The 24,426-nt window shown below is 41.2% G+C and overlaps 1 protein-coding gene across 1 annotated transcript; it reads left to right on the forward strand.

Moving 5' to 3' along the window:
- The first annotated feature begins 3,445 nt into the window (after nucleotides 1-3,445).
- On the forward strand, nucleotides 3,446-23,973 carry LONRF3 (LON peptidase N-terminal domain and ring finger 3). Its single transcript, XM_059482846.1, has 12 exons — nucleotides 3,446-4,067; nucleotides 5,196-5,314; nucleotides 5,901-6,023; nucleotides 8,189-8,344; nucleotides 9,745-9,988; nucleotides 10,635-10,725; nucleotides 13,866-13,980; nucleotides 14,386-14,507; nucleotides 15,200-15,358; nucleotides 16,375-16,537; nucleotides 17,329-17,478; nucleotides 18,942-23,973. Exons 1-12 carry the CDS (start codon nucleotides 3,446-3,448, stop codon nucleotides 19,098-19,100), a joined length of 2,223 nt encoding a protein of 740 aa, XP_059338829.1. The 3' UTR covers nucleotides 19,101-23,973.
- The last annotated feature ends 453 nt before the right edge of the window (nucleotides 23,974-24,426 follow it).

Below are 24,426 nucleotides of genomic sequence, written 5' to 3' on the forward strand. Positions count from 1 at the left end.
AATCTGTTCTTGCTATGGGTTATTACAGCACATGCAGAGCACATGGAAATGAAAAGCCATCTGTATTTGTGATGGGACTTTTCACATCCCTTCTTCCACTGGAGAAGGAGCTCAGTCAGTGTGACTGGTTTGGAATTTCACACTTGAGTTAGTTGTGCTTGAGAGGGGAGCAATGCAGGTTTATTGGTGGCTTTTGTGGACGCAAAGCCTGATGCAGTTTATGGATTCAGAAGAAGGCTGAAGAATGTAGTCATGCTCTCATGCTGCTTGTTATGCCAGCCATTAACTGCTGGAAGAAGATCAGTATTGTGCTCATTGTCATTAAAAGGAAGGAATTAAACCTCCCTTTGCAGAGAAATCATACAAGGGAGATGTGCTTTTGCAGAATGAGTCACCTCCTCACTTTAACTTTTTCTGTTTAAGTAAAGGATAAATCCGTTCTTGATCTCATGAACAATGCAGGTAGGCAGGAGGGTGCTTTTTTGCCTCTTTCTTTTTTTTCTTTTGCCTTCTAATCAAGTACACCTCATGACCTACTGCTGCTCCAAGTCCATGAATATATGCATGAATGTATGAAAACTCTATGCTTTCAGGATGTGTTATATAAAAACACCCCAGCATATCTAGATTATGTATGATCAACTCACCCAGCTGTTTTTGCTAAAAAAGTCTCTGCAGAGCCAGGCCTGGTATCAGAATCAAATATTTTGTAGTTGTTTGACTTCTAGTGAACAGTAAATTAGTATCTTGGCTTTAAAGTATTTTGCAGTTAGTGACTGTACGGCTCACTCTGTACCTGTCACACCCCACCAAGTACCAACATTTACCAAACACCACACATACCAGGAGCTAGGAGAGGCACAGCCAGCTGCTTTTTCCCCTGAAAAAAGGGTCACAGAGTTGTTGCCTATGGGGGCCATCTGTCATAAGCTCTTAACTATTTGCAGGCTCAGGATAAAGCTCTGTGTTCTGAACCCTCCTCAGCACACAGCTCCCACCACGGGGAGTAGCTCATAAGCACAGCTGCTCTTTTCCCTTGAAATGTTTCAGCCATGTCCTGCTGGTAGAAGAGAATTCCCAGAAAAGCATTTCCCAGTGCCTTTCTGAGACTCTTTCAGTCCAGAGTGCTCAGACTGCGAGCCAGCTCTGCAGCTGCTTTCATGCATGGAGAATAGGAACTGTGCAAGTTCCTTGCAGAGCACAAATGCTGATTGCATTTCCTATGATAAATCTATTCCCCTTCCCAGCTTGAATTCATGTTCTGCTAGAAACCCTCCTTTTATACCATGACTTATCTCTTTAAGTGTCTGCTATGTAACTATGTAAATACTGGTGGCGTTTCTCTGATAGAGATTGTCACTGCATTGCTACTGGTAACCAGTGGTTATGTCACTTTCCCTCGCTTGAATAGGCTTTGACTCATAGTGGTTTTCAGGACAATGGTTATAAAATAACACACTGAGGGGTTGCCGAGACTATAGTTTTGCAATAGAGACAACTGCTGACCTCAAGGCTACAAGAAAGCATTTTTCTTCTTTTTCTTAAGGGTTTTGTTCTTTAATAGCATGAGATTTTCTTGCATGGAAGTTTGGAAAACAAGAAGTCTATGTTAGCAGGCTGGAGCCTGAAGGGAAAACCCCACACTCCTGAGCACAAATGCTCATTCTTTCTAACTCTTCTGAAGCACTGCTTAACTGAAATTTTAAGTGCTTCACATGTCCCATCTTTCTTTGGTTTACTTGCTGGCAGCCTGTGCCATACTTTGGATTATTGTCTGATTTAAATGATGGCAGAAAGAAGTACTGAAACCAGTGCTTATTAAATTCTTTTTTTAATTAAAGGACTTGCTTGAGAACAGCAGTTAGATGTTAAACTTTTTCTTTCTTTTTTTTTAAAGATTCAAGAACCCGAGAGACAAGGGCCAAATTTTTGGCAGATGCAAATTGTCCTCATATCACAAGAATCAAAAGACAATTGAAGGGTCTGATGGCTGGCTTCTGTTCCCAGGTACAGATCTGATTTTCTGTATGAGCATAATGTTGCCTACACATGGACACAATCTTCACAGAATTAGTGTGTATAATTAAAAGTTAAAATCCAGATTTTAAGCAGCTTTAAACTATTTTTTTTTTTTTAATCTGAGGTAATCTGAATTTTCTCAAGTATCCTCCCTAAGCAAGGTCTTGCAAAACTCAGGTTGCCTCTCCTTACTTTCATCTTTTCTCCTGTCCATCCAAGCTCCACAGGCAGGGCTTGTCCCTTAATACCTGCTTAGCTCATGCAGTCTAAACTGGGGAGTCCAAACATTTCTGCAAGTAAGAAAATGGAAATTAATTCCTTCAACCCCTCTCTTGAGCTTCATGAGGAGGCTGACTATATCAGTAATAGGACATCATCAGAAATTTCAAATTCTGCAGTGGATTTTAAGACAGTGTGAAAAGTGCTCTATATTTTTAGAGCGTAAGTGTATGTATACATAACATGGGCATTTCTGGTAACTGTAAATATGCATAAAGCTGCAAACAAAAAGCATTACACAACTTCTTTTAGAACAGCTTCTTTTCTGTAGTAGCACAGGTGATTTTCTCCCTAGACTACATTTAGCACAGACAGTTACACAACTAGTGCAACTGTCTCATCTAACAAGAATTGGTGGGAACATGCAGATTGAAACGGTCAACAGAGCTGCTCTTAAATAAAACAAAGATACATCACAAGGCATGTGCTTCTTCTTCGAGAATCTGGCACGGATAGGTAGAGCTGTGCAACATGCCACACTGCAAAACTAAATAAACACAACAATGTTTTCTTTAGTTGTTCTAAAACCAGGAGTATCTGACATTAAAATAGCTTCACTACTCCGTAGATTCCCTTAAAGAGAATGATTAACTGTGCAGCTACAAAGCTTCGCGATTCCTGCTCTAGCAGGAAACGGCATTCTCGCTTTTCAAAATCACTCCGAGCCGATGTTTCTTTCGCATTACCGGAGGTACCAAAACACCGGACCCTGGAGAGAATTCCGCGTCTCACCGGGGCGCCGGTGCAGCCCAGCGGGTCAAACCCAACTCCGCGCCCGGTGTGCCGGGTGGGCAGCGCTGCCCAGCCCGGCGCGCCAGGCTCTCCGTACGCTCAGACCCCGCCGGGACGGGTGTCCGAGGGCGCGGAGAGGGGCAGCGAGCCCCGGGCCGGGTTCGGGGCGGCCCCTCCCGGTGCGGACCGGGCCCGGCGCGTTACAAAACCGCCTGGTTTTGTAACAACCTGCGGGCGCGGCCAATGAGCGCCGCCGCCGCCGTCACGTGCCCGGGTTTATATAAGCGGCGGCGGCGGCGCGGGGCGCTCCCGGCGCGGGGCGGCAGCAGCAGCGCCATGGCCCGGCGGGGCCGCGCCGCGCCCGCGCCTCACGGCGTCCCGCGCCGCCCGCCGCGCTAGAGGAGCCGCCGCCGCCATGGGCTCGCACCTGCCGCCGCGCCCCGAGCCCCAGCTGGTGCTGCAGCTGGCGGCCGGCGCTCTGCAGGCGCAGAACTTGGAGGCGGCCGGCGGCGGCCTGGGGCCCGAGTGGCAGGTGCTGCTCGGGCGGGCGGACGCGCTGGCCTTCGGCGGGCGGCTGCACGAGGCGCTGCCGCTGTACCAGCTGGCGTCCCGCCACCAGCAGCTGCGCGCAGAGCAGCTGGAGAAGCTGGTGGAGTGCCTGGCGCAGAGCGTCCGGATCAAAGAGGGACTGCCCGCCGCCGGGCAGCCCGCGGCACCCCGCGAGTGGGACGTCTTCAGGTGCCGCAAATGCCAGGGCTTCCTCTTCGAGCCCGTTTCCTTGCCTTGCGGACACACGTTCTGCAAAAAGTGCCTGGAGAGGGACCGGGCGCCCGAGCCCCGCTGCGTCCTGTGCAAGGAGGCGGGCGGCGCGGCGGCCGGGCAGCTCCTGCGGGTCAATGTCATCCTCAGCAACCTGCTGACCAAGTGGTTCCCCTGCCAAGTGAAGGCTTCGCAGCTCCGGCACGAAGGGAACCTCCTCTACAAGGAGAAGAAGCTCCAAGCCGCCCTGCAGAAGTACAACGAAGCGGTCAGCCTAGGTAAGGGCTCCCTCTCCCCGCTGCTGGTCCGCGGCTCCGCGCCGGGGCAGGGATAACTTTCCACCGGCCGGGGCTCGCTGGCGGCCTCTCGTCCCACCGAGCCCCGGGCTCGGCCGGGGATACCCAGGTGTCCGGGAGCGTGCCGCCGGCTCCCCTGGCCGGGTCCTGGGGCCGGTGTCCGGAGGGGAGCCCCAGGGAGGGGTCTCGGCTCTTTGGCCCGCGGTGAAACTGGGTCAGGAGAGCAGCGGTTGCGTAAGCCCGAGCCTGCGGTCCGGCTGGGCTCCCCCCGGCCGGCGCCGTTGTGTAACCGGCGGAGCCGGGGGGAGCGGAGCGCCGCGCCCTGGGCATCCCGCCGCGCCCCGGGAAGGGCTCCGGGCGCGGGGTCCCCGCCGAGCAGCCGCTCGCAGCCGGGGATGCGTGTCCGGGCCGCGGGCGGGTCCCGCACCCCCGGCCCGCCCGGCCCCGCGCTCCCGCCCCAGCGCCGGGGAGCGCCTGCGGGGCTGCGCAGGGAGAACTTTTGATGCGGTCCTTTTCATGCAGTTCTTCCTGAGAAAAAGTGACTCGCGCTGCCAGTACAAAGTAGAAGTTAAAGGCAAGGTATTACAGGGAAGCGTTTCACTGAAATGAAAATGCTCCCAAGAAACTGCTCAGCCTGTGTCCCGATGCTGCAGTGGGTGTAACTCAATGATCATTGTAACCCTACCTGATTCTTCTTTTCCTGTGTTTTGAGCTCTGGCATGAAAAGACCCTAATTTATCACTTAAAAACTTTGATGCTACCAATTTTGAAACTCCTCCCTACAGTACGACAGCATCCTTCCTGCTGTCTTAAATGTCTCCTGTGTGTCTGTACCAACGATCTGATCTTCAGTCAGTGCTGGTAATTTATTGTGTGAGTGTCTCAGCATTTATTTATGCAATGTTCTCTGCAGTTATATAAGACATAGCTGGCATTTTGTCTGGAGTTGCCCAAAGAGGTTTCCAGATTTAATTTAGTGCATGGATGTTTTGTGGGTTTGTGCAACTTGGAAGCACCAACATGTGTTTAAAAGAAATTAAAAACTAAGGAATAAAGCTTATGTAACTAATTTCTTTTTACCTAATTGACCACTTTTTCTATTTCCTACAGCTCCAAATGACCACTTACTATATAGCAACCGGTCCCAGATTAACTCCACTTTGAAAGCTTGTGAAGATGCATTGCATGATGCAGAAACAGCGTGCAGGCTCCAGCCATACTGGTTGAAAGTAAGTTGTGACACTGGTTGAAAGTAAGTTGTGACTCCAGTTGTACTTTCTTTAAGCCTTGATCGTGCCCTGATAGAAAACAGTTGCAATGGTCAGACAGTGGAATCTGAGGGAGGCTTTAAGTCCTGTAACTTCTTGGACTCCTGCAATTTACAGACATTTAACCATTATTGAGCTTCCTGGGGTGAAGAAAGACAGTGCTAGTCCTGGAGAATGAGCCATGGCTATTTTCCTTGACTTGGATGAATAGCAATTTTGTGAACTCTCTAAAAATTGAATGCTAAGGACAAAATTGCTGTTTTAGAAGATGGATGTAGGGGAGGTAGATGTTTCCAATATCAGTTGAGCTCAGGTGCTGTGAAAATCATATTTGCATGAGTGGGAGAATGTCCTGTTTATGCTTGCAGTTTTTAGGACTGTTGTGTTTAGAATCCCAGGCACTGGTGGTGTCTAGGTGTAAGACACACTTATAGTGATTTTTCCTGGCTAACTTTTCTTTCTTCAGAAAGATCTTTTGTACTTTCACTGTGGTTTTACTGTATATTTTCTGGACAAAAGCTGCAGCTGTGGATGTGTTTCCTTGCAGGGTCACCTAAGGAAAGGACAAGCATTAGCTAATCTGGGGAAAACAGAAGAAGCTTTAAGGGAGTTTCTATTCTGCCTTGCTCTAGATACTGGGAACAAGACAGCCAAGTCTGAGGCACAAAAGGTGAGTTCCCTAAATCATCTGGATCTGCACAATTGTTTTCAGGAGCCTCTCATAAAGGAGGATACAATTTTTTTTCTTTTCCCCTCTTTCATTACTGCAGAGAGCTGGATGGAGATAAAAATCCAGACTGTTGTTCACATTTGAGTCGTGTATTGCTGATCTGAAGATAGGAAGGTAGCAAGAAAATATAATCAGCAGCCATTCAGTTACAGTGCTAGCATCAAAAAATTTGAAGGAAAACTGAATTGTTAATAATTGCCACCCACAGACTATTGTGATTCTCAAATTTCTAATTGATTCCTAGCCTGGCAATCTATTCCCAATGCTGGAGTGCAGAAGAGGGGGAGTTGCTATTGAATGATGGATCAGGCCAGTGACTGGCAGAGCACAACACGCAGCACTCATCAAACTCCACTTGGGAGCAGCAGCTTTCTTGCTACTGCCAGTCATGCTGCCCCATGTCAGTATGTGCAGGAAGTGTGGAAGAGGAAGCAGTCAACAAAGGAAGAGCAGTTTTAAAATAGTTTTTTAGGGCTAATAATTAATGCTAAATAAGCAAGAAAATTAATTGATCTGCACTGAGGCTTTTTTTCAGATGCAATTTACAATGTGTGTGAATTCTCATATGGCTTTTTGGAATACTGCTGTTTTGCCCACCCCTCAAATCTCTGATATCCTGTAAATCAGTATTTTGACATTTAATAATTTTTGTTGTTGTTGTCATAGTTAAAAGGCTCAGTGTTGCAGTGATTACTTATGACAATAAAAATATAATAGTTTTATTTTCCTTCATGACAGTGTATTTATGCCATTCTCAATCCCTGGTGGGATGGGAACATTAGGGTTTTTATGTTCTGTAGCACAATAGGCTTTCTAAGCACAGTAGAATTCTTACAGTAAAACTCTATTCACAAAGGTAACAGAGTATAACCTGAATGGTTGTAGTGAAATCAAATTTCTATCTCATTTTATATATGGTTGAGATTTCAGCCTCTGAGGGTTTTTTTGTCACTGATGTTTGAGGGTTTTGTTTGCTTTTTTCCCCAGTGGTTTCCATGCAGTCTTTCATTGCCATTATGTCATGATTTGTGCTCACAGTCATGCTGGAAGACTTTCTGTGCACTAGAGCAAAAAGACCAGAAACAAACAGATATGTTTCTAAATTCTGACTCCAAATAGCCATTTCCAAGACATTTAATTTCTGAGCAGTGGGACTCTGAGAAAAAGTAGGCTTCTTATGACTGAAAGAATTACTTGTGCACTCATCAGACACAGAGTTCATCCATGATGCAATATTTTACTAGGTCATTTCCAAGGTTGGTCACATAACAGTGACATACTACATTTTACCAAATTCTTTGGGTGCAGTTGTGATGTTCTGCCTGCATTAACTGTCTGCCTGTGTTAGTTTGGACATAGTGTGATCCTGTGAAATCCTTTTTGGCTTTAAATAGAAATCTCAGCTGTCATGTGGCTTCCTCAGGCATCAGCAGGATCACCTCAGTAGTATGTTGAAATTAGTTTTTGAAGTGTGAATCTTCTATTGATGTCTGTTTCTTTCCTTAAATATTCATCTGATAATCTATGCCATACAAGAGGCTTCAAGCTGCTACTTGAAATAGATTCACTTATTTTCTTATAGAAAATGAAAAAATGGCATCTTTCTACTGCCTACCTTTTTTGTATTCTCACATAAGTGAATTAAAAATAGCTACAGTTTACAATATCGGACACATTTACCCAACTGATCTTGGATTAAGCCTGTGAGATGAGTGCTTTCTGTGCTAGTAAACTCCACTGAAAGATGATGTGCAGCAAAAAAAAAAAACCAAAACAACGACCCAAAAACATTCAAGAAAGATGTTAGCAATTTCTGGTGAACCCTGAACTGCAGGACAAAGAGGACAAAGGCATGTGTGTGTCACATCACAGAGAATGGTTAATGACTCTGTGGGCTTGTTTAACTCTGAAAATGTTTCTTGCTGTCTGTTTGGCCTGTACTGCATTAGCTCTTGCACTTTTTGTTCCTACCCTCATTTAAAGGGCTCTTTAAATGGTTTTAACAAAATCCTGGATGCTTCTTTCAGCTGTTCCCTTACTTGCTTTTTCATTTAGAGGTTGCAAGGAAGGAACTAAGCAGTGAAGTGTTCTGTTTTATATCACAGCTTCTACTTAGTTTGTTTTCACTGATCCCGGGAAATGCTCAGGAACACTTACCCGATATCCTGCAGCTGTTGTCACATCACTCTAGATTAAAGGGGAATCTCCTAAATTCAGTGGGATCTGGAGGCACCAGCCATAATCTACAAAGGTTGCTCAAGGTAAAGATCAAGTCTGATGTGTGGTTCTTAATTTGTTGTGTGTTTTGTGTTCACATTGGGAAGCCTTCTCTCCTTTTTGCCTCTGGGAGATAGGAGGATACATTTTCTCAAATTTTTACTGAATTTCAGAACCTACAAAACAGTGTTAACTAAGGAGACTGAAGTCTCCTTATTTGACTTTTTTTCTTTAATGTAAGTCCTCTGTTCTGATAAATTTTATATCAGAATTGAGTGGGTTCTACTCCTGTAATTGTCTTTAGGTCTTCCAAGTAGTTGGCAGTGGAAAGGGCCTCTGTAGATTGGATTTAGATACCCTCAAATGCTGTGAAATGCTAAAATCTAGAGCTTCAACTTGAAATGCTAAAATCTAGAGCTTCAACTTGAGCTATAGCTGGTGTGCAAGTAATGAAGTCATTCTATACTCTGTACAATACTTACAGGTTATTGTAGAGCTACATAAGATATGTGAGCTACTTCATAACTTTGGTTTTGCAGCTGTAGTTTTGTAAAGGGCTGCAGAAGTTTACATTCATAGGTTTGTAAGGATCACTTCTGCTTCACTGAGACCTGAACTTTGGGATGGGTTTTGCATATATTGTATATTTAGGAGAAAACTTGGCTAGTCCTTACAGACAGAGGTGGAGGTTTTAGCTGCCTTGTTGAGACTGATAAGAAACAATCAGTGACACTGCCCCATGGAAAGGCTGTTAGGATATTCTGCCAGGAAACCCTTTTGCATGACTCTCACAAAGCCATTCAGGGGACAGTTCACTCATCTTCCTGCATGTCACACATCACAATCCAGTGTCTGGTTTGGGTCCATCCAGGGAGGTGATGTTACAGAGCTGACAGGTGATGTCAGTGCAGGGGCTGCTCACAGGAAGTCCTGTGGCCATGGCAGATAAACCCTGAATGGTTTATCCTCTGAGAAAGGAATCTGCCTTGCAAGGGGAAGCTCTGGGCATTTTCTCTCTTATAAATTTTGTGTGTTTTTACTGCTTCCTTAAAATGAACTGAATTGTTTTGGTTTTTCTGTTGGTTGATACCATCACCATGATGTAAACAATATGCATTTTCCCATAGGTTCAGTGATAACAATATATTTAACATGAGATTTAGCCACCTTTCTGACTGAATCCAGTTTCACAACCTTTGAGCTTTAAAGCCACACAAAAGGGCTGAAAACCCTCAATGGTGGGGAGGGGAAATCAAGTTTGTTGGTTGCTTGCTTTTTGGAGTTTAATTTTTTTAAATTAGTATTAGCGATTCTCAAACTCTTGCTTCTTGACCCACAAAGTCCTTCCTGGTGATCTATAATATTAAAGATTGTTGACAGGTTGAGTTTTCTCCCTACCAAGTTGTTGGAAAATTGGTCTAATGTCAGTCCTCTCTTCACACAGGTCAATGTGGAACAGAAAAAGGGTTTTTCCATTCAAGAGGAACCAAATGTAACTACTTCTGGTAGTTTGAGGAAACCAATACAAATTACAGAGAGCAAAAAGGACTGCTCAGAGGAGGAGAACAAATTCACCTCCATGCCAGAGTCTACTTTTCTCCTCTCTGAGAAATGCAGCCTCCTGAAAAGGAAGTGCTGCTCAGAGGAGATGAGAAATGCTGAGGTGCCCTGCAAGCTGATGAAGAAAGGTATGTTTAATTACAGGACAGGTTCCATGGCAGGCCACCCATGGAAACTTTTCTTCTGTAAGATTCAGACAAAGAGGGACCAAATTCCACTTTGCCTTTTATATTTTCTCTTTTGTCTAATCAAGGGATGCATGTTGTGGAAGCTTTACTGTGTGCAGAGAGAAAAAAATGTAAATAGGGGCAAAGAAGGTCATGTGCTTTTCTCAGCAGAGCTCTGAATCTTTTAAAGAACATCAGTGTTGCACATGGTCTCAGCCTTTTCTATAATAATTTTAAAAGTTTAAAAGTACAACCTCTATTTGTTCTCGGTATCTGGCCTTGTTTTCATGCTGTGCAATGTATTTACAATGGTATAGGAGAAGAACTTGTCTCACTTTAGACTTTCAGCACTAACAAAGTGTTTGGACTTGGCCAATGCAAGGCCAGATTGATCCCTCTGTTAGTGGCTATAATGTGACCAAAATCAAGGGGAGATGTGCTGATTTGTGCCAAGGCTTTTGAATTTGAAGCTTTGATTAGAAATTACTGTGATGATGCTTCATGGTTCAATAAGTTGCAAATATCACATGCTGGTGTAAATACATGAGATGGCATTGTGCTTGCATGGTTCTGTTCAACTGCTTTTTTTTTTTTTTCTTATTGATAGACATAGTTGATATTAGGGAAAATAGTACTGGACAACATATTCCATTTGAAGTTGTGGATCCATCAGATTTGGACTGCTCCCTGTGTATGAGGTGTGTTCTTTTCTCACAGATATCTATAGCCTTCTAGCTGTATCTTCCTCCCTTTTATGACCTAGAGATTTTCTAGCTTGCTTGGTACTTTTTTTTGCCTGTGACATGAAATTAGCTTTGGCTGTGATTTTCACTCCAGTGATGCATTTCTAGACCTTTGGTTCTGAGCACTGTTGATGAATGGGCACTCTTTGATCTTCTCTGGGCTGGTGATTGCTTTGGAAAGGGCACACAGTCACGTGGGGGTTCAGCATGTTAGAGAAGGTGTCTGAAAGATTTGCTCTCACTACTGACACAGTGCACAAACCCACAGTTGTCACCTGGGAATTTGTGGAGCTGTTTGTCAGAAAAGCATAAAATACCTAAAGAGACCACATCCAGTGAATATTCTGAGTTTGCATGTGAAGTACTGTGTTGTTGCCATAGGAGGATCTTGTGGGTAAGCGAGAGTGTGCTTTAACTCTTGCTTTAGAGATGTGTTCCTCGCTTTACTGAGGCAGACACTCCATTTGCTTGAAGATTTCTTCTTCCAGTAAAGAAAATTGTTGTTAATAGAACAGCAGTTATTCTTGGGAACAGCAATGGCTTAGTAAATCAAGTAGGAGTTGTCAACTGCACCTATTTTACTACTTGTTTTGTACAAAACATTTTCACTTTGGCAAACACATTATGTGGGGGGGGTTTAGTGCCTTAGAAATATTGGGAAGGTGTTTCACTTGCTGCAGTGAGTGTTGCTTAGGTTGTTTGGTTTTTTTAATTACCCACCTTTATGTATAATTCATGCTGGGGTTGGTTTTGCACAATATTTTAAAATTCTTAAATAGCAAATAGCCTCTTTAGGGATTTACTTCTGAAGGCATGTGTTTTGAGAAATTTGGATTTTGTTGTTTGTATGCAGAGGAGGAGGCTTCAATTTGTTTCAGACAAACTGAAAGCTTTGAGGGCCAACTGCTGTATTGTCTGATTTGCTTCTGCTTGGAATAAATCAGATCTGCCCCCTCTCCCTCTGCCTGTCTACAGCTGAAATATGTTCCAAAAGTTTGTGCAGCTGTCAAAACACTCAATAGTGCAAAGAGCAAAGCTTTCCTCTAACAGGAAGCCACACAATTAGGCTTAGATGGTTTGGTGATTCTGCTTGTTTATCATCGTGTCCACAAACCATTTTTCAGATGTTTTAAATAAAATTAATTAATCCTACTTTCTCATCCTCTATGTTAAATCAGAAACAGCCAGACTAAAATGCATTTGTAAAAGAATTAACCCAGGGATTTCTGTTTCCCTTATAGAACAGAGGATGTATAGGTGCTGTGCCTGGAATCATAGTGCCAAATGCAGACTTTGCCTTCAGAAGGATGTTGGCTTTGTAACATCACTGCACAAGGAGGGCTTGTGCTCAGGAAAGCTCTCCTCAGATCTTCCTGGTTATTTATGCAGACCCATTGTAATTACTTCCTGCCATGTTCTTCAGAAGCCTTTTGGGGTTTTGGTTCCTGAGTGCTTTGGTCTAATTACCCAGTAACCTACTGACCTGCTCACAATTAACTGCAGGAGCTGTTATTAACCTGTTTGTCTGATGGAGTGGCAAAAATGTTATTGATCTACCTTTGCTCCAGCAGCAAGCAGAAAATACAAAGTACTCAAAGCAAGGAACTAATGAGAAAAGGAGTGTTATTCCACAGCATCTTAGTTTCTGTGTTGCAGTAGCTCAAAATAATGTCATGGCAAGTCTTGGTGTGGGTGTGTAGTGTTTCTTTCTGCAAATCATGGAGCTTGTCCAGGTCCTCTTAGAGTTGTTAGGAAAAGCTGGCTTTTGTTGGAGCTAGGGCAGGCTCAGGAATCTTAAGAGGAGCATTTTGTCTTTATGCTGTGTTTCAGATGAAGTCAGTCCCTACCAAATAATTACATGCAATGCAGTTCTTTCTGGAACATGGGGTAGAATTCAGTGTTTCACATGGTTTACGTGAGGTTTCTGCTCATGAAACAGTTAACAAGTGTTTTCAATTACGCCATCAAGTTGCAATAAGATAGGTGTGGCATTTTAGGTACTATTTCATATGTTCCATTGCTTAAATGTCAATGTTAGTAACTAATGACATTTAATGAGCTCTCTATAGCAGTCTTGTTAAAAGCCAATTGCATTCTTAAATACACTCATCTTGTCAAAGATGCTAATAACTGTGGGTTTACTTATTTTAATTTCCACATGTTTAACAGAACATAGTGTACTGTTTTGATAAACTAATACTTTTAAGAAAAATTATGAATTCACTTAAATTATAATGAGACTAGTATTTAAGACCTTCAAATGTTCAGTATGTTATAAGATACAGTATATTCCAGACAATTTAGTTGCTAGATTTGTATTGCTTCTATTTTTAAAAAAACTTCTATCTAATTTACATCCCCGTAAGGTCTTTATTGACAAGGAAATATGACTTTGCAATGTTGCATAATCATAATAAGGAAAAAAATCTTTACATGAAATTAAGTGTCATAGAGGTGCTTGAAATTGGTAAAGAATAGGTACCATGATACTTTGAATACCTGGCCTTATATATTTTTCTAAATATAAAATATGAATGTCCTGTCACTAATTTTCCAGAAGAGCAGTCCCTTGAAGGTTAAAAACTCTATTAAAAAAATATACCCATTAGAGCTGGCAATAATAGAATCATGCCAAGTCCCAGTTTATTGTAATTACTCTTGTGGGCTATTACTGTAAATAGGTATTTTGTGCTTAACTCCACACATACAAGTAATCACAAAATTTCAGTAATAGTTGTGGAAGTATTGCTCAATTTCATTAGTGAAGTCAGATGGTCCAACTTCTGGGTCTGTTTATTGCTCACACGGAGGAAAATTAAAAGCTGGCGTGTTGGAAGTTCATGATAATATTGTCCCTCACATTCACTGAAGTCAGAGTTCATGGGCTGCCTTTCATGTTGGGTGGCAATAACAAAGTCTGTAGGCTGAATAAATACAAAAGTTGGTTGAAGAAATTAAAAGCAAGAAGAGACTTTGTCCCCGTAGTAGTCAGTAGTTAAGTTAGTGAATAAATTCAGCTTTTTTGGTAGCAACTTTTTTCTTTTACTTTAGTACACGATATTGTTGTCTTTTTGCTCTTGGATTTTCCAATCCAGGCTCTTCTATGAACCTGTCACTACACCTTGTGGACACACCTTCTGTCTCAAATGTCTGGAGAGATGCCTGGATCATAACCCAAAATGTCCCCTGTGCAAGGAAGGGCTCTCAGAGGTAACACTTGGATTTTTTCAGCATAAGTTCAAGTGATAGGAACCACTTCACCTTCAGACAGCCTTGATATTTCCCAACACAAAAGAAAGCTTACATAACTCAGGAAGAATGTGAATTTTAAAATGCTCTTGTGAGTTGCCATGCATGGCTAGTCTCTGTTCAAACCTTAGGACCAGGCCTGTACTTGGAAAATCTGTAGGTGATTTTTGCTTTCCAGATTTCCTAAGTGAATGTCTGTAACACAGGGAATAGTTAAAAAAAACCAACTCTTCAGTGGCAAGTTTGACAGATGATAGACTCACAGACATCAGAAAATGGGGGTGTAATGGGTGATGTCCTTTGCACAGGCACCAAACACTGTGAAGTGCTGGGTGTTCTAACTGCTTGTGTGTGTTCTTACTGCAGTGCTTGGCTATGAGGAAATATTGTAAAACAGTGCTAATGGAGGAGCTAATAGCCAGATATCTTCCAGAAGAACTCACTGAAAGGAGAAAGATTTATGAAGAGGAAATAGCAGAGCTTTCCAAGTACGTAATCCATTTATGTAAAATCCCATCTCTAATTCTGCTGCTGTTGGCTGGGAGTGGCTCTGGCTGCTGTGGAACATGAGCTGAGATGCTGATGGAGCTTCTTTCTCTGTACCATGTGATTTCAGAGAACAGGGTCCAGGGGAAACTGTGCTTGAGTGAGCATAAAAACTAGACACTGTCCTAAAGAATAAATAGAAGTAAAAGAAAGAGAATAAAGAGAAGTAGAAGTCTCTTTATAAACAAAGTACAAAGCAATGTGTCTGCTTTCAGTGAACCTCTATAAAAGGCACAGAGTGAGAAGCAGTCTCACAGGATGGGGTTTGGAATATACTGGATAGGGAAGAAATGGGATTAAGGGAAATAAAGTAAATAAAAGCAATACTAGAGATCCAATAATGCTTTCACAAGCAAGTCCAGAAAGCTTAATGAAAAAAATATCTGTTATTAAGTGATATATAGTTTTCTAGAGTATTTAGTCAGTTAAAGGGAAAATAATTTTAGCTTTTACCATTCCATTAAGAATGAAATTAAGCTTTTACCAATAATTTTCTTTGTTTATTCCATTAAGAATTCTATTCTAAAGATGCTGTAATTTCTATTTAAATATGTCATAATCTTAAAGAATGTGAGCCTTATGTGTCAGTAGTTGGGTAAAACGTCATATCTGATTTTTCCTTTCCTTCTTACAGCCTAAATAAGAATGTTCCCATATTTGTGTGCACCATGGCCTATCCCACAGTGCCCTGTCCTTTGCACATCTTCGAGCCCTGCTACCGGCTGATGATCCGCAGGTGCATGGAGACGGGCACCAGGCAGTTTGGGATGTGCATCAGCGACCCTGTCAAGGGGTGAGTGAACAGCCTGGACCATCTGAGGCACCCTCTTAGTCTGGAGCCAGTGGAGAGGTGCAGAAAGGTCCATGGCTGTAATATCTGGGGTAGCTCTCCAGTAGAGAAATTTTCTTCCTAATCATGCAGGTTAAAGTTTCCTCCTAATCATGCAGGTTGAGGAGACAGAAGTTTTTCTCTTGAGGACTTGGATTCTGACTAATATAATAGTCTGTTTTCTCAGAACTGAATGTGTGTCATTATGTGACTGAGCTGCAGACCTCCTGTAGTACATGAAAAAATGTGTATTTTTCTCCTGCTTTTAAATCTGCTGTTTTGGCACAAGAAATCAAAATGGTAGTAAGGTGTGTTCTTGGGCTAAATTTCCTTAAATTATAGGATATGTTTATATCTTTTATATATTTATAGTAGTGGCTGCAGAGGTATAACAGGACCTTCATAAGGACTGGCTGAGCATTTACATTGAGCCATTTACAGTCAGTCTTAGGTAATTTGACTTCAATGTTTAACTCTATTTAGCTTTTCTTCCTTCTTTTTATGCTATAAACTTACTGGGTATGTATACTCTGTGGAAAGTATGATTTACAGAAAATACCCACCTGCAAAGTAAAATATGCTGAAATAGTGCAAACACTTTTTTCTTCATAGATTTCCTAGTCCTTCCATAATGGTAATATTCTGAATTGCACTTGTCCTTCTGTACAAACTGACTGAACATGTTAGGATTATGGACAAAGTATGCTTCTGATCTGTGTATCTTTCTGTTTCATAAGATGTTTCCTGTATTCCAAAACATCCAGTTAGCATTAATCAGATTAGACAGTCTGAATCTTCCTGATAGTTTTGCAAACAATTGTGGAATAATTTGAACTAGAGCAGGTCAGTGCTATGAACAATAGAAATGAGCTGACATTGGTAAATACCTTTGTGGCAGGGACTGGCTGCATGGCAGCTCTGTGGAACTCAGGGTGGAGAGAATAAGATTTGTTTACTTGCTTTTGTTCTGATTTCAATAGGTTTGCAGATTATGGCTGCATTCTGGAGATAAGAAATGTTGAATTCTTTGCTGATGGTCGCTCTGTTGTAGACAGCATTGGCAAGAGGAGATTTAAGGTGATCCAGCACAGCCAGCGTGATGGATATAATACAGCAGATATTGAGTACATTGAGGATCAAAAGGTAAGTTCAGAAATATTTCATTTAAACTGTATAACATGTGAAATTCTAAGCATGTATGGTTTTAGTGGGTTTTATTTTTGTAGATGTATCTAATACAACAAATTTGTGGTATTTAATAGCTGCTCATGGTTAAGGTGGGACACATACTAGTCAGCACAAGCATGCACACACACTGCCCAAGTACTGAAGAGTGTTTCCTGGAGGTATTTATCAGAGGACCAGAATAAGTGTATCCAGGATGAGATCTTACTGCTCTTCTAGACAGAAAAACTGCAGTTTATAAGAGGGTGGAAGGGTGAACCTTACACTATTTGTATGGAAGCCAATTTTAAAATCCCTATTCAGGTAAGAAGCAGCAGGATTGAGTGCACCATAACTTTCAAAATTGCTTGCATTAATTCTTAAGAGCTTTTGGTATGTAATGGGAAGGTAAAATGTCTACTCTGAGGTTCTACTGATTTTTTTTTTTTAAAGCTTTGCACAATCTTTTTTTCCTGTTTTTGTGCGCTATTCGTGTAAAGGTTTTTTCATATGAAAATCGAGAAACTGCAAATTCTACAAATAGATATTTTTGGTTTAGAATACAGGCAAAGTGAAGAATTTGGTTAGTGGAGGATCATCAGAAGAGGAAACACCAAATGAGCTCTCACTATTTATTCCAGAACTTTTTTGGCATGTTTTTTTTCTTTTCCTTTCCCTTACCCAATCCTGAAAATCCTGAAAATCCTATGCCTTCCCCAGCATGCAGCCTGAACTAACAATAACCTTCCCCCTCTCATTTCTCATTCCAGGTGCAAGGACAGGAGTATGCTGCATTACTTGTTCTCCATGACTCTGTCTATGATCAGGCCTCTACATGGTTTAACTCCCTCAAGCAAGCACTCAAAAGTCGAATTCTCAGTCATTTTGGTCCAATGCCAGCTAAGGATCCTGACCCACAGGTATCCACAATCAGTGGCTTATGTAACTTTTTGAGACATAAATAGCAGGGATATCCGATAAGCTGGCAGGCATTGTGTTTTAAGATGAAAATATGAATACTCTGCATTTACCCCACATAAGCTGAGCCTCTAAATTCTATTGCCACACACCAGTGGTAGCACAGTTGCAAAGAAAAAGTTTGTATTTAATGTTGATAACTTTTTGAGACTATTTATCTCACTGCATTAATCCCAGGAGACTGAACTGCCTTTTTTGCCTGCTCTACTTCCCCAGTTAAATGACTGAGAGTAAATAGGCAACTGGAAACTTTTACTTTTGATAAAGGACTGCAAACAGTGGGGAACTGCAAATGGTGGGGTCCTAAAATATAACAAGAATATAACAAGAGCTAATATGAGGTAGTGTCATAAAGTATGGAGAAGGAATCCTAAAGATCTGGGTCAGTAATAATATGAGAAGAAAACAAATTTTTAAAAATCCAGAAGGCCTAGCTTATAAATTGTTGCTAGTAATAGAAAATGCATCCTTTTTCAACATTCTATTTTTAGGAAAGCTGCCACTTGTTTGTAATGTGTTTCAGGCCAACCGGTAATCACAAGCCATTAGTCAGGCAATGAAATAATCCACTTGTTACATTGCTATCATAAACAGAATTTTCAGAGTTAAATCTTCAAAACCAGCCCCTTACCAGCTGTCTGAATGCTGACTTTTAATTTATAATTTTGCCCCCCTGACTGCAGGCAAACCCCAATGGGCCAGCCTGTTGCTAGTGGGTCCTGGCTGTGCTTCCCCTGGAGAACAGAGCCCAGCCGCCCTTCCTGGCCATGCAGTCACTCAGGGGAAAAAAAATAATTAAAAAAAAAATGGATTTAAAAATAGGTCCACCTCATAAATTGTTGCTAGTAATAGAAACACATTCTATTTTTTCATACTGTTTTTAGGAAAGGTGCCACTGGTTTGTAACCCGTTTCAGGCCAAGCCATTAGGCTGGCAGTGAAATAACTCACTTGCTGCATTGCTATTGACAACTGCGTTTCAGAGTTAAACCCTCAAAGTCAGCACCTGACTTCTAATTTCTATTTTTCCCCCTGACTGCAGGTAAACCCCAACGGGCCAGCCTAGTGCTGGTGGGTCCTGGCTGTGTTGCCCCTGGAGAGCAGAGCCCAGCTGCCCTTCCCGGCCATGCAGTCGCCCAGGGAAAAAAAAAAAAAATTAAAAAAATTAATTTTAAAAAATCCAGAAGGTCCACCCCATAAATTGTCGCTAGTAATAGAAACACATTCTGTTTTTTCATACTGTTTTTAGGAAAGGTGCCACTGATTTGTAACCTGTTCCAGGCCAAGCCATTAGGCTGGCAATGCAATAACTCACTTGCTGCATTGTTATCGACAACCGTGTTTCAGAGTTAAACCCTCAAAGTCAGCACCTGACTTCTAATTTCTATTTTTCCCCCTGCCTGCAGGCAAACCCCAACGGGCCAGCCTGGTGCTGGTGGGTCCTGGCTGTGCTGCCCCTGGAGAACAGAGCCCAGCTGCCCTTCCTGGCCATGCAGTCGCTGCGGGAGCGCCTGAGTGGCATCCGCCGCGTGCTGACCTTCATGGCGCGCGCCCGGGCGCGGTGACAGCCAGCACCAGAGCTGGGCAGCTCCCACTGGCCCCTGTCACTCCAGCTAACTGCAATAATGTCTTACAGATCTGAGTGTGTCAGGATGCTTCAAGCCCTGAGTTTCAAAGAGAATGACTTATAAAGAGCAGGGGATGTTTATGGATACTTCAATAGTTTCCTTTCGGAACTGAGACGAGTATTCAATCGCTGCACTGCTAAATTCATAACAAATGTGATAGAACAAAAAGTGATCTTGTTTGCCATAAACCTTTTAAAAATCTTAAGGGTTTTTTTAATTTATTTTATTTTTATTTTTTAGTGGATAAAGGATAAACTGTGCAGTTTAATGTGAAGCAGAAATAATAAGGTTGATGCATTATTTCAGTGAACTGCAAAGTCTTTTATTCAAATGGTTCAGGTTTTATATAGCATTGTGTAAAATAATGTTCACAACTTCTGTTTGATAATTTATTTTTGCACTATGATTTTTTTGTTTCAAAATGTATATTATTTATGTGTTCATTCACTAAAGGAAAGTGAGCTGCTCTATTTATAGTGTTTTTACCCTGTATTTATGACTGGGGACAAAAATGATGATTCTTGCAGTGCACAAGCAACTGCTTTGATAATTTTTCAGTTGTGTTCAAATACTTTGAATGTTTTTCTACTCATCCCCAGTTCTGCTGTAGCTTAAGAATGCCCCCAGAACATTCTGCCTTGAAGTCTTTGATTACACAGATTGTCTGAGTTAATTGAAGCACAGCTGTTGAAGGTTCATCCTATGCTTGTGGAGAGGTTCCTGATACAACCAAACAGTCAAGCACCTGCTTAAGCATGTGTTTATGTGCTTGGGTAAATTCAAGTACTGATGGTTGATGTCAGTGGGAATTGACCATAGTGGTGACAGAAGGATCTAACCCCTAATATTTCACAGAACAGAATAACTTGAAGTTGAATTTATATCTGAACTCTTTCTTGCAAAAATGGACAATGGCTACGAACAACTGCGAAGAAAGAGCTGCAATATTTGGAAAGTGGCTTATTCTAGAGAAAACTGGAAGTACTGGTGTCATTTCATTGTAGGTTAATACATAGATTTATTTTTTTTCATCAATTCCTGTTGCTGTTAAGATGAGTTTTATTTCTTTTAACTGTTTGGTGGGGTTTGGCTTTGGAGTGTGTGTATGGGAGGGGGAGGGGGGAGTTATTTTGAACTGTAGGACTCAGAGGGTAGCTTGTGTCACATAAGAAGGATTATGTTGTAATAAATGCTATTTATTTCACCCCAATCTTCAGGTTTCTGTTAGCTTCAAATCTCTACCCAGCCATTGCTTTTCTCTTAAGAGATTGGGTAGTGTTGCTAATAATAGTTATCTCCCAAGGAAGGCAAGTGAATTTTAGCATGATTACTTCTAGCTATAAAGCAGGTAAAAATAGGGCAGAAATGAGAACAGGAAGTATCTTGGTTTAGATTTTTTTTTTTTAATCAACAGTTCATATACTTGTTTTGCTGCTTGTATTGCTTTCAGCGTACCACTTTCTGAGACTGCTCTTACCTCCATCTGATTTTGACTTTGACTAATTTCAATGTGAGCAAAACTGGGCCTTTATTCTAATCTACTGTTTTCCCTTTCAGTGGCAAAAACTAGAATGAAGTGAGAATGTTATGGAATGCTATAAATTTCTTTGGGTTTTTTTATGCAGGATAGCACTGCCATTTCATGCCTTTATGAAAAAAATGCAGTAGGATTTAATGTAACTTTTCTGCATGTTTTTCCATTATCTCATCAGTAATATTTGTTAGTTAAAAGTAGTTTTCATAAAGCTACCTTTGTTCCCCTTTTGTTAAATTCTGTAAAACTTTTTTATAAGGGTACCAAAGAAACAAATGGAAGACAAACATGTTTCACCCTTGTGGTGCACATGGAATCTGTGTCCTGTTTGCATTGAGCTACTTTGGAAATGCTGTAACTTCCTTCCATACTGCTGGATTGCTGCACTCCCTCTGTGAGTGGTATTTGGCATGCTGAAAAAATGTATAAAAGCATCTACATCTTCTGAACAGTACCAAGTGATGGTGGCTGACACCTGCTATGGCATTTTGTGTTCTTAAGTCAGCAAAGTGATTTATATTTTTTTGGAAGTGAAGCTGCATTAACTGCAATTCTTCCACAAACCATTACATTTGCAGAACATAAGTGTCTCATATTGCTCCCACAGGAAAAAAGCTTCCACTTTTGTTACTCTTATCTGTGAGAAAATTAGCTTAAATACCTAATTTAAACTGTTTTCTCACTGATGTAATTATTTTTTATCCTGCACGCTGTGTCTTCTACATACTCATTCTGCCTATTTTGTTGTTTTAGAAAAGATGTCATGGAAAGAATCTTTGATTTTAAAGATGAATATTGTCTTTTCTGTTAGTCTTGAGTAAAGCAGCCAGAATTTCCAAGCAGAGACTTGTGTCCATGCCCTGCATCGTGAGCACCCAGTGCATTTGTTGCAGCCTGGAAACACTGGACCTACTGCATGTAATGCAAACAGGTGATCTGCATGCACAACAAATCAAAATTCCATCTGTACAGGTACAGTAGCATTCTTGCTGGGGCTGCTCTATGGCCACACATCCTAGGTTAATGGCTTAAGTCTGAAAATTCCATCAGAAATGAAAACCAATACTGAGAAAGATTTATGCTAATGAACACAAACCTGTCCAGGAAAAACTGGACAAGGAGTACCCTTAGCCTTCATTATGTTGAGATGGTAAAGTTTCAGTAATGATGCTTAAAATAAAAAAAAATCTAGGTTTGCCACACTACCACTGTTTTTTTCAGTTGCATAAATAAGTATAAGCATGTAAATGCAACATTTATCACAGGCATGAGTAAACAGCTGAACAGATTTAAAAATACCTTCAGTTTAATTATAGAAATAGCATTGATCAGATAAAATACTAATTAGGGGAATCTTTTATTTAAGCTGCTCACATTTTTCTAGACACCAAACCCAGTTTTATAACCAGTCTTGCTCATCTGCTAAAAACAAAAAACTCAACAAACCAAATCATGATTCAAATTTCATTTCCTGTGTGGTGTGAGGTATTGATTAGTCGTTGTGTGGGCATAGGTAATGCATAGGATGCTTAGACAGTAGTTCAGTACTTTTAATAATAAATGATAAAATGGTGTGATAGGCCTTCATGCTAAGTCTTGAATGACATTCTGGTGTTAGCTGTAGAAGTTCCTCTTGCTTTTTTTCTGTCATTACTTTAAGTGCTGCTATCTTCCATGACAATGTAGCAATAAGAGATACCAGCTGTCAGATGTGGCTCACCGTCCTTCTGTCCTGCACCACTGCTCACTGACAGAACACCTCAACCATGGATTTATTAATCCAAAGATTGTTTTAATCTAAAAAAAAGTGGATTTGGATGTAGCAGGTCTGTGTTAATCTGTGCTGTGGAGAAAGAGCTTCATAGAGTTGAGTTCTGGTTTAGATGGTCTTTTCACAGAATCAGAATCCCAGATTGGAAGGGACCTCAAGGATCAGCTGGTCCAACTTTTCTTGGCAAAAGCATGGTCTAGACAAGATGGTCCAGCAGGCAATCCAGCCAAATCTTACAGGTGTCCAGTGTTGGGAAATCCAACACATCCCTGGGAAGATTACTCCAATGGCTGATTGTTCTCATTGTGAAAATTTTTCTCTTTAATGATTTCTACTTGGTGCTGAAGTTTTACTGGTGTTTAAATCAATGACAGGAGTTGTATTTAAATTCAGTGTTTAGGAATGGAGAACATGTTCACAAACACTTATTTAAAAAAGAAAGTGAAAATTATCTATAGGGGTTTTGTGCATAAAAACCCTATGGACCTATATGCACTTAGGGTAGTGCTCCCCATTTCCCCCAAGTCCTTCATCAGATGAACACAATCCCTCTTTTCAGCCCCTGCTTAGTTCTCATTTAATTCACAACTGAAACTGTAACTAGTGCAGCATGTAGCTTAGGAGCTGGGCTTTATTTCCAAAGCCCAGCAAATCAATGGAAGTCTTGTGGCAATAGCAAAATGGTGGTTTGAGCAAAGTCACTCTCTTGAAACACTTTGCTAAATAAATATTGTCTGAAAGAAGAAAGAAATCTGCTTAGACAGGATTAAAATGGTGGATAATAAAAACCTGAACTATTACATAGACTTACTCATCCAGGTATCATGTGAAGTGCTTACTGATGTTGGATTTTCATAAGGTCTAAAGTAACCCTCACATAGAAGTGCCTGTATTCTGTTATTGCCATTCTTGAGCTTTTTAATAGTCATAGCCATATATTTTATAAATATAAAACATATGCAGCTTTTAATCTTTACATTCAGTTTGCAGAACAAAGGTTTACAGAGCAGAAGTGTAGCAAAAACAATGTTATAGCTTCTATAATTCCCTGATAAGGAACAGGTGAAGTACAAAAATGAGGAGCAAAAGACTATCTGTGTAAGATGTCTTAATTTGGAACCATATACTTGTCCAATTTAATTCCATCAAGCTATGTGGTTACAAGAGTGCCAGAAATATATCTATCAAGCCATTTTAAATAAAATGTTTTGTGGACTTGTATATTCCATTTGTTTGTAAAACATCCTTTTGTGCACTGTAATGAACTTGAAATGAAACTTAAGTTATACTCTCATATCACTGGACAGAATACTGTTCAGCTACCTCTACATAAGTTTGAAGTAATTTGTTTTTTTCCAGACTTGTTTGCATTGTCATATAAAATATATTTTAAAAAATCATAGTCCAAAGAACCTGTATGTGTTTGTAGATGTACTTATAACTCTGTTGTACCAACAAAGTCTGTGTGGAGAGTTGTTTCCTAATTAAAATTTTTGTCTTCTTTACTCTTTGGCTTGCATAACAACTACAGAGGCAAACAAATATTATAGGAGAGCTGCTTTTTGCAGGTCTTTTAGGTAAAGGAGCAAAGAACAACTCCTATATCCTGCAGTCACACAACAACACTTGAAGTCAAGAAGCCAAACCATAGAAATTAAGTTGTTCAAACCTCAAATATTATAAAAGATGACAGCAGGTGCTGCTGGTGTTTTGGGGGGTTTTAGGCTGATTTTATTGCCTTTCCTCTCTTCCTTTGTTGCTGTGGTAAAGTAAAAAGGATGGGAGCTGAAGAAGGCCTGGCTTACTGCATTACCCTGCACTTCTGTGGGCTTTGGTTCCTCTGCTGCATTACTGTTTGCTTTACAGCTTGCTGTTATTTAAACCTGTGACCAGGATACCCTTTCATGTACTGTGTGAGGCAGGAGTGCATCCCAGCCACATTTAAGCTGTGTCTTTGT

The sequence above is a fragment of the Ammospiza nelsoni genome, chromosome 15, assembly GCF_027579445.1.
Source record: "Ammospiza nelsoni isolate bAmmNel1 chromosome 15, bAmmNel1.pri, whole genome shotgun sequence".
NCBI classification, from domain to species: domain Eukaryota; kingdom Metazoa; phylum Chordata; class Aves; order Passeriformes; family Passerellidae; genus Ammospiza; species Ammospiza nelsoni.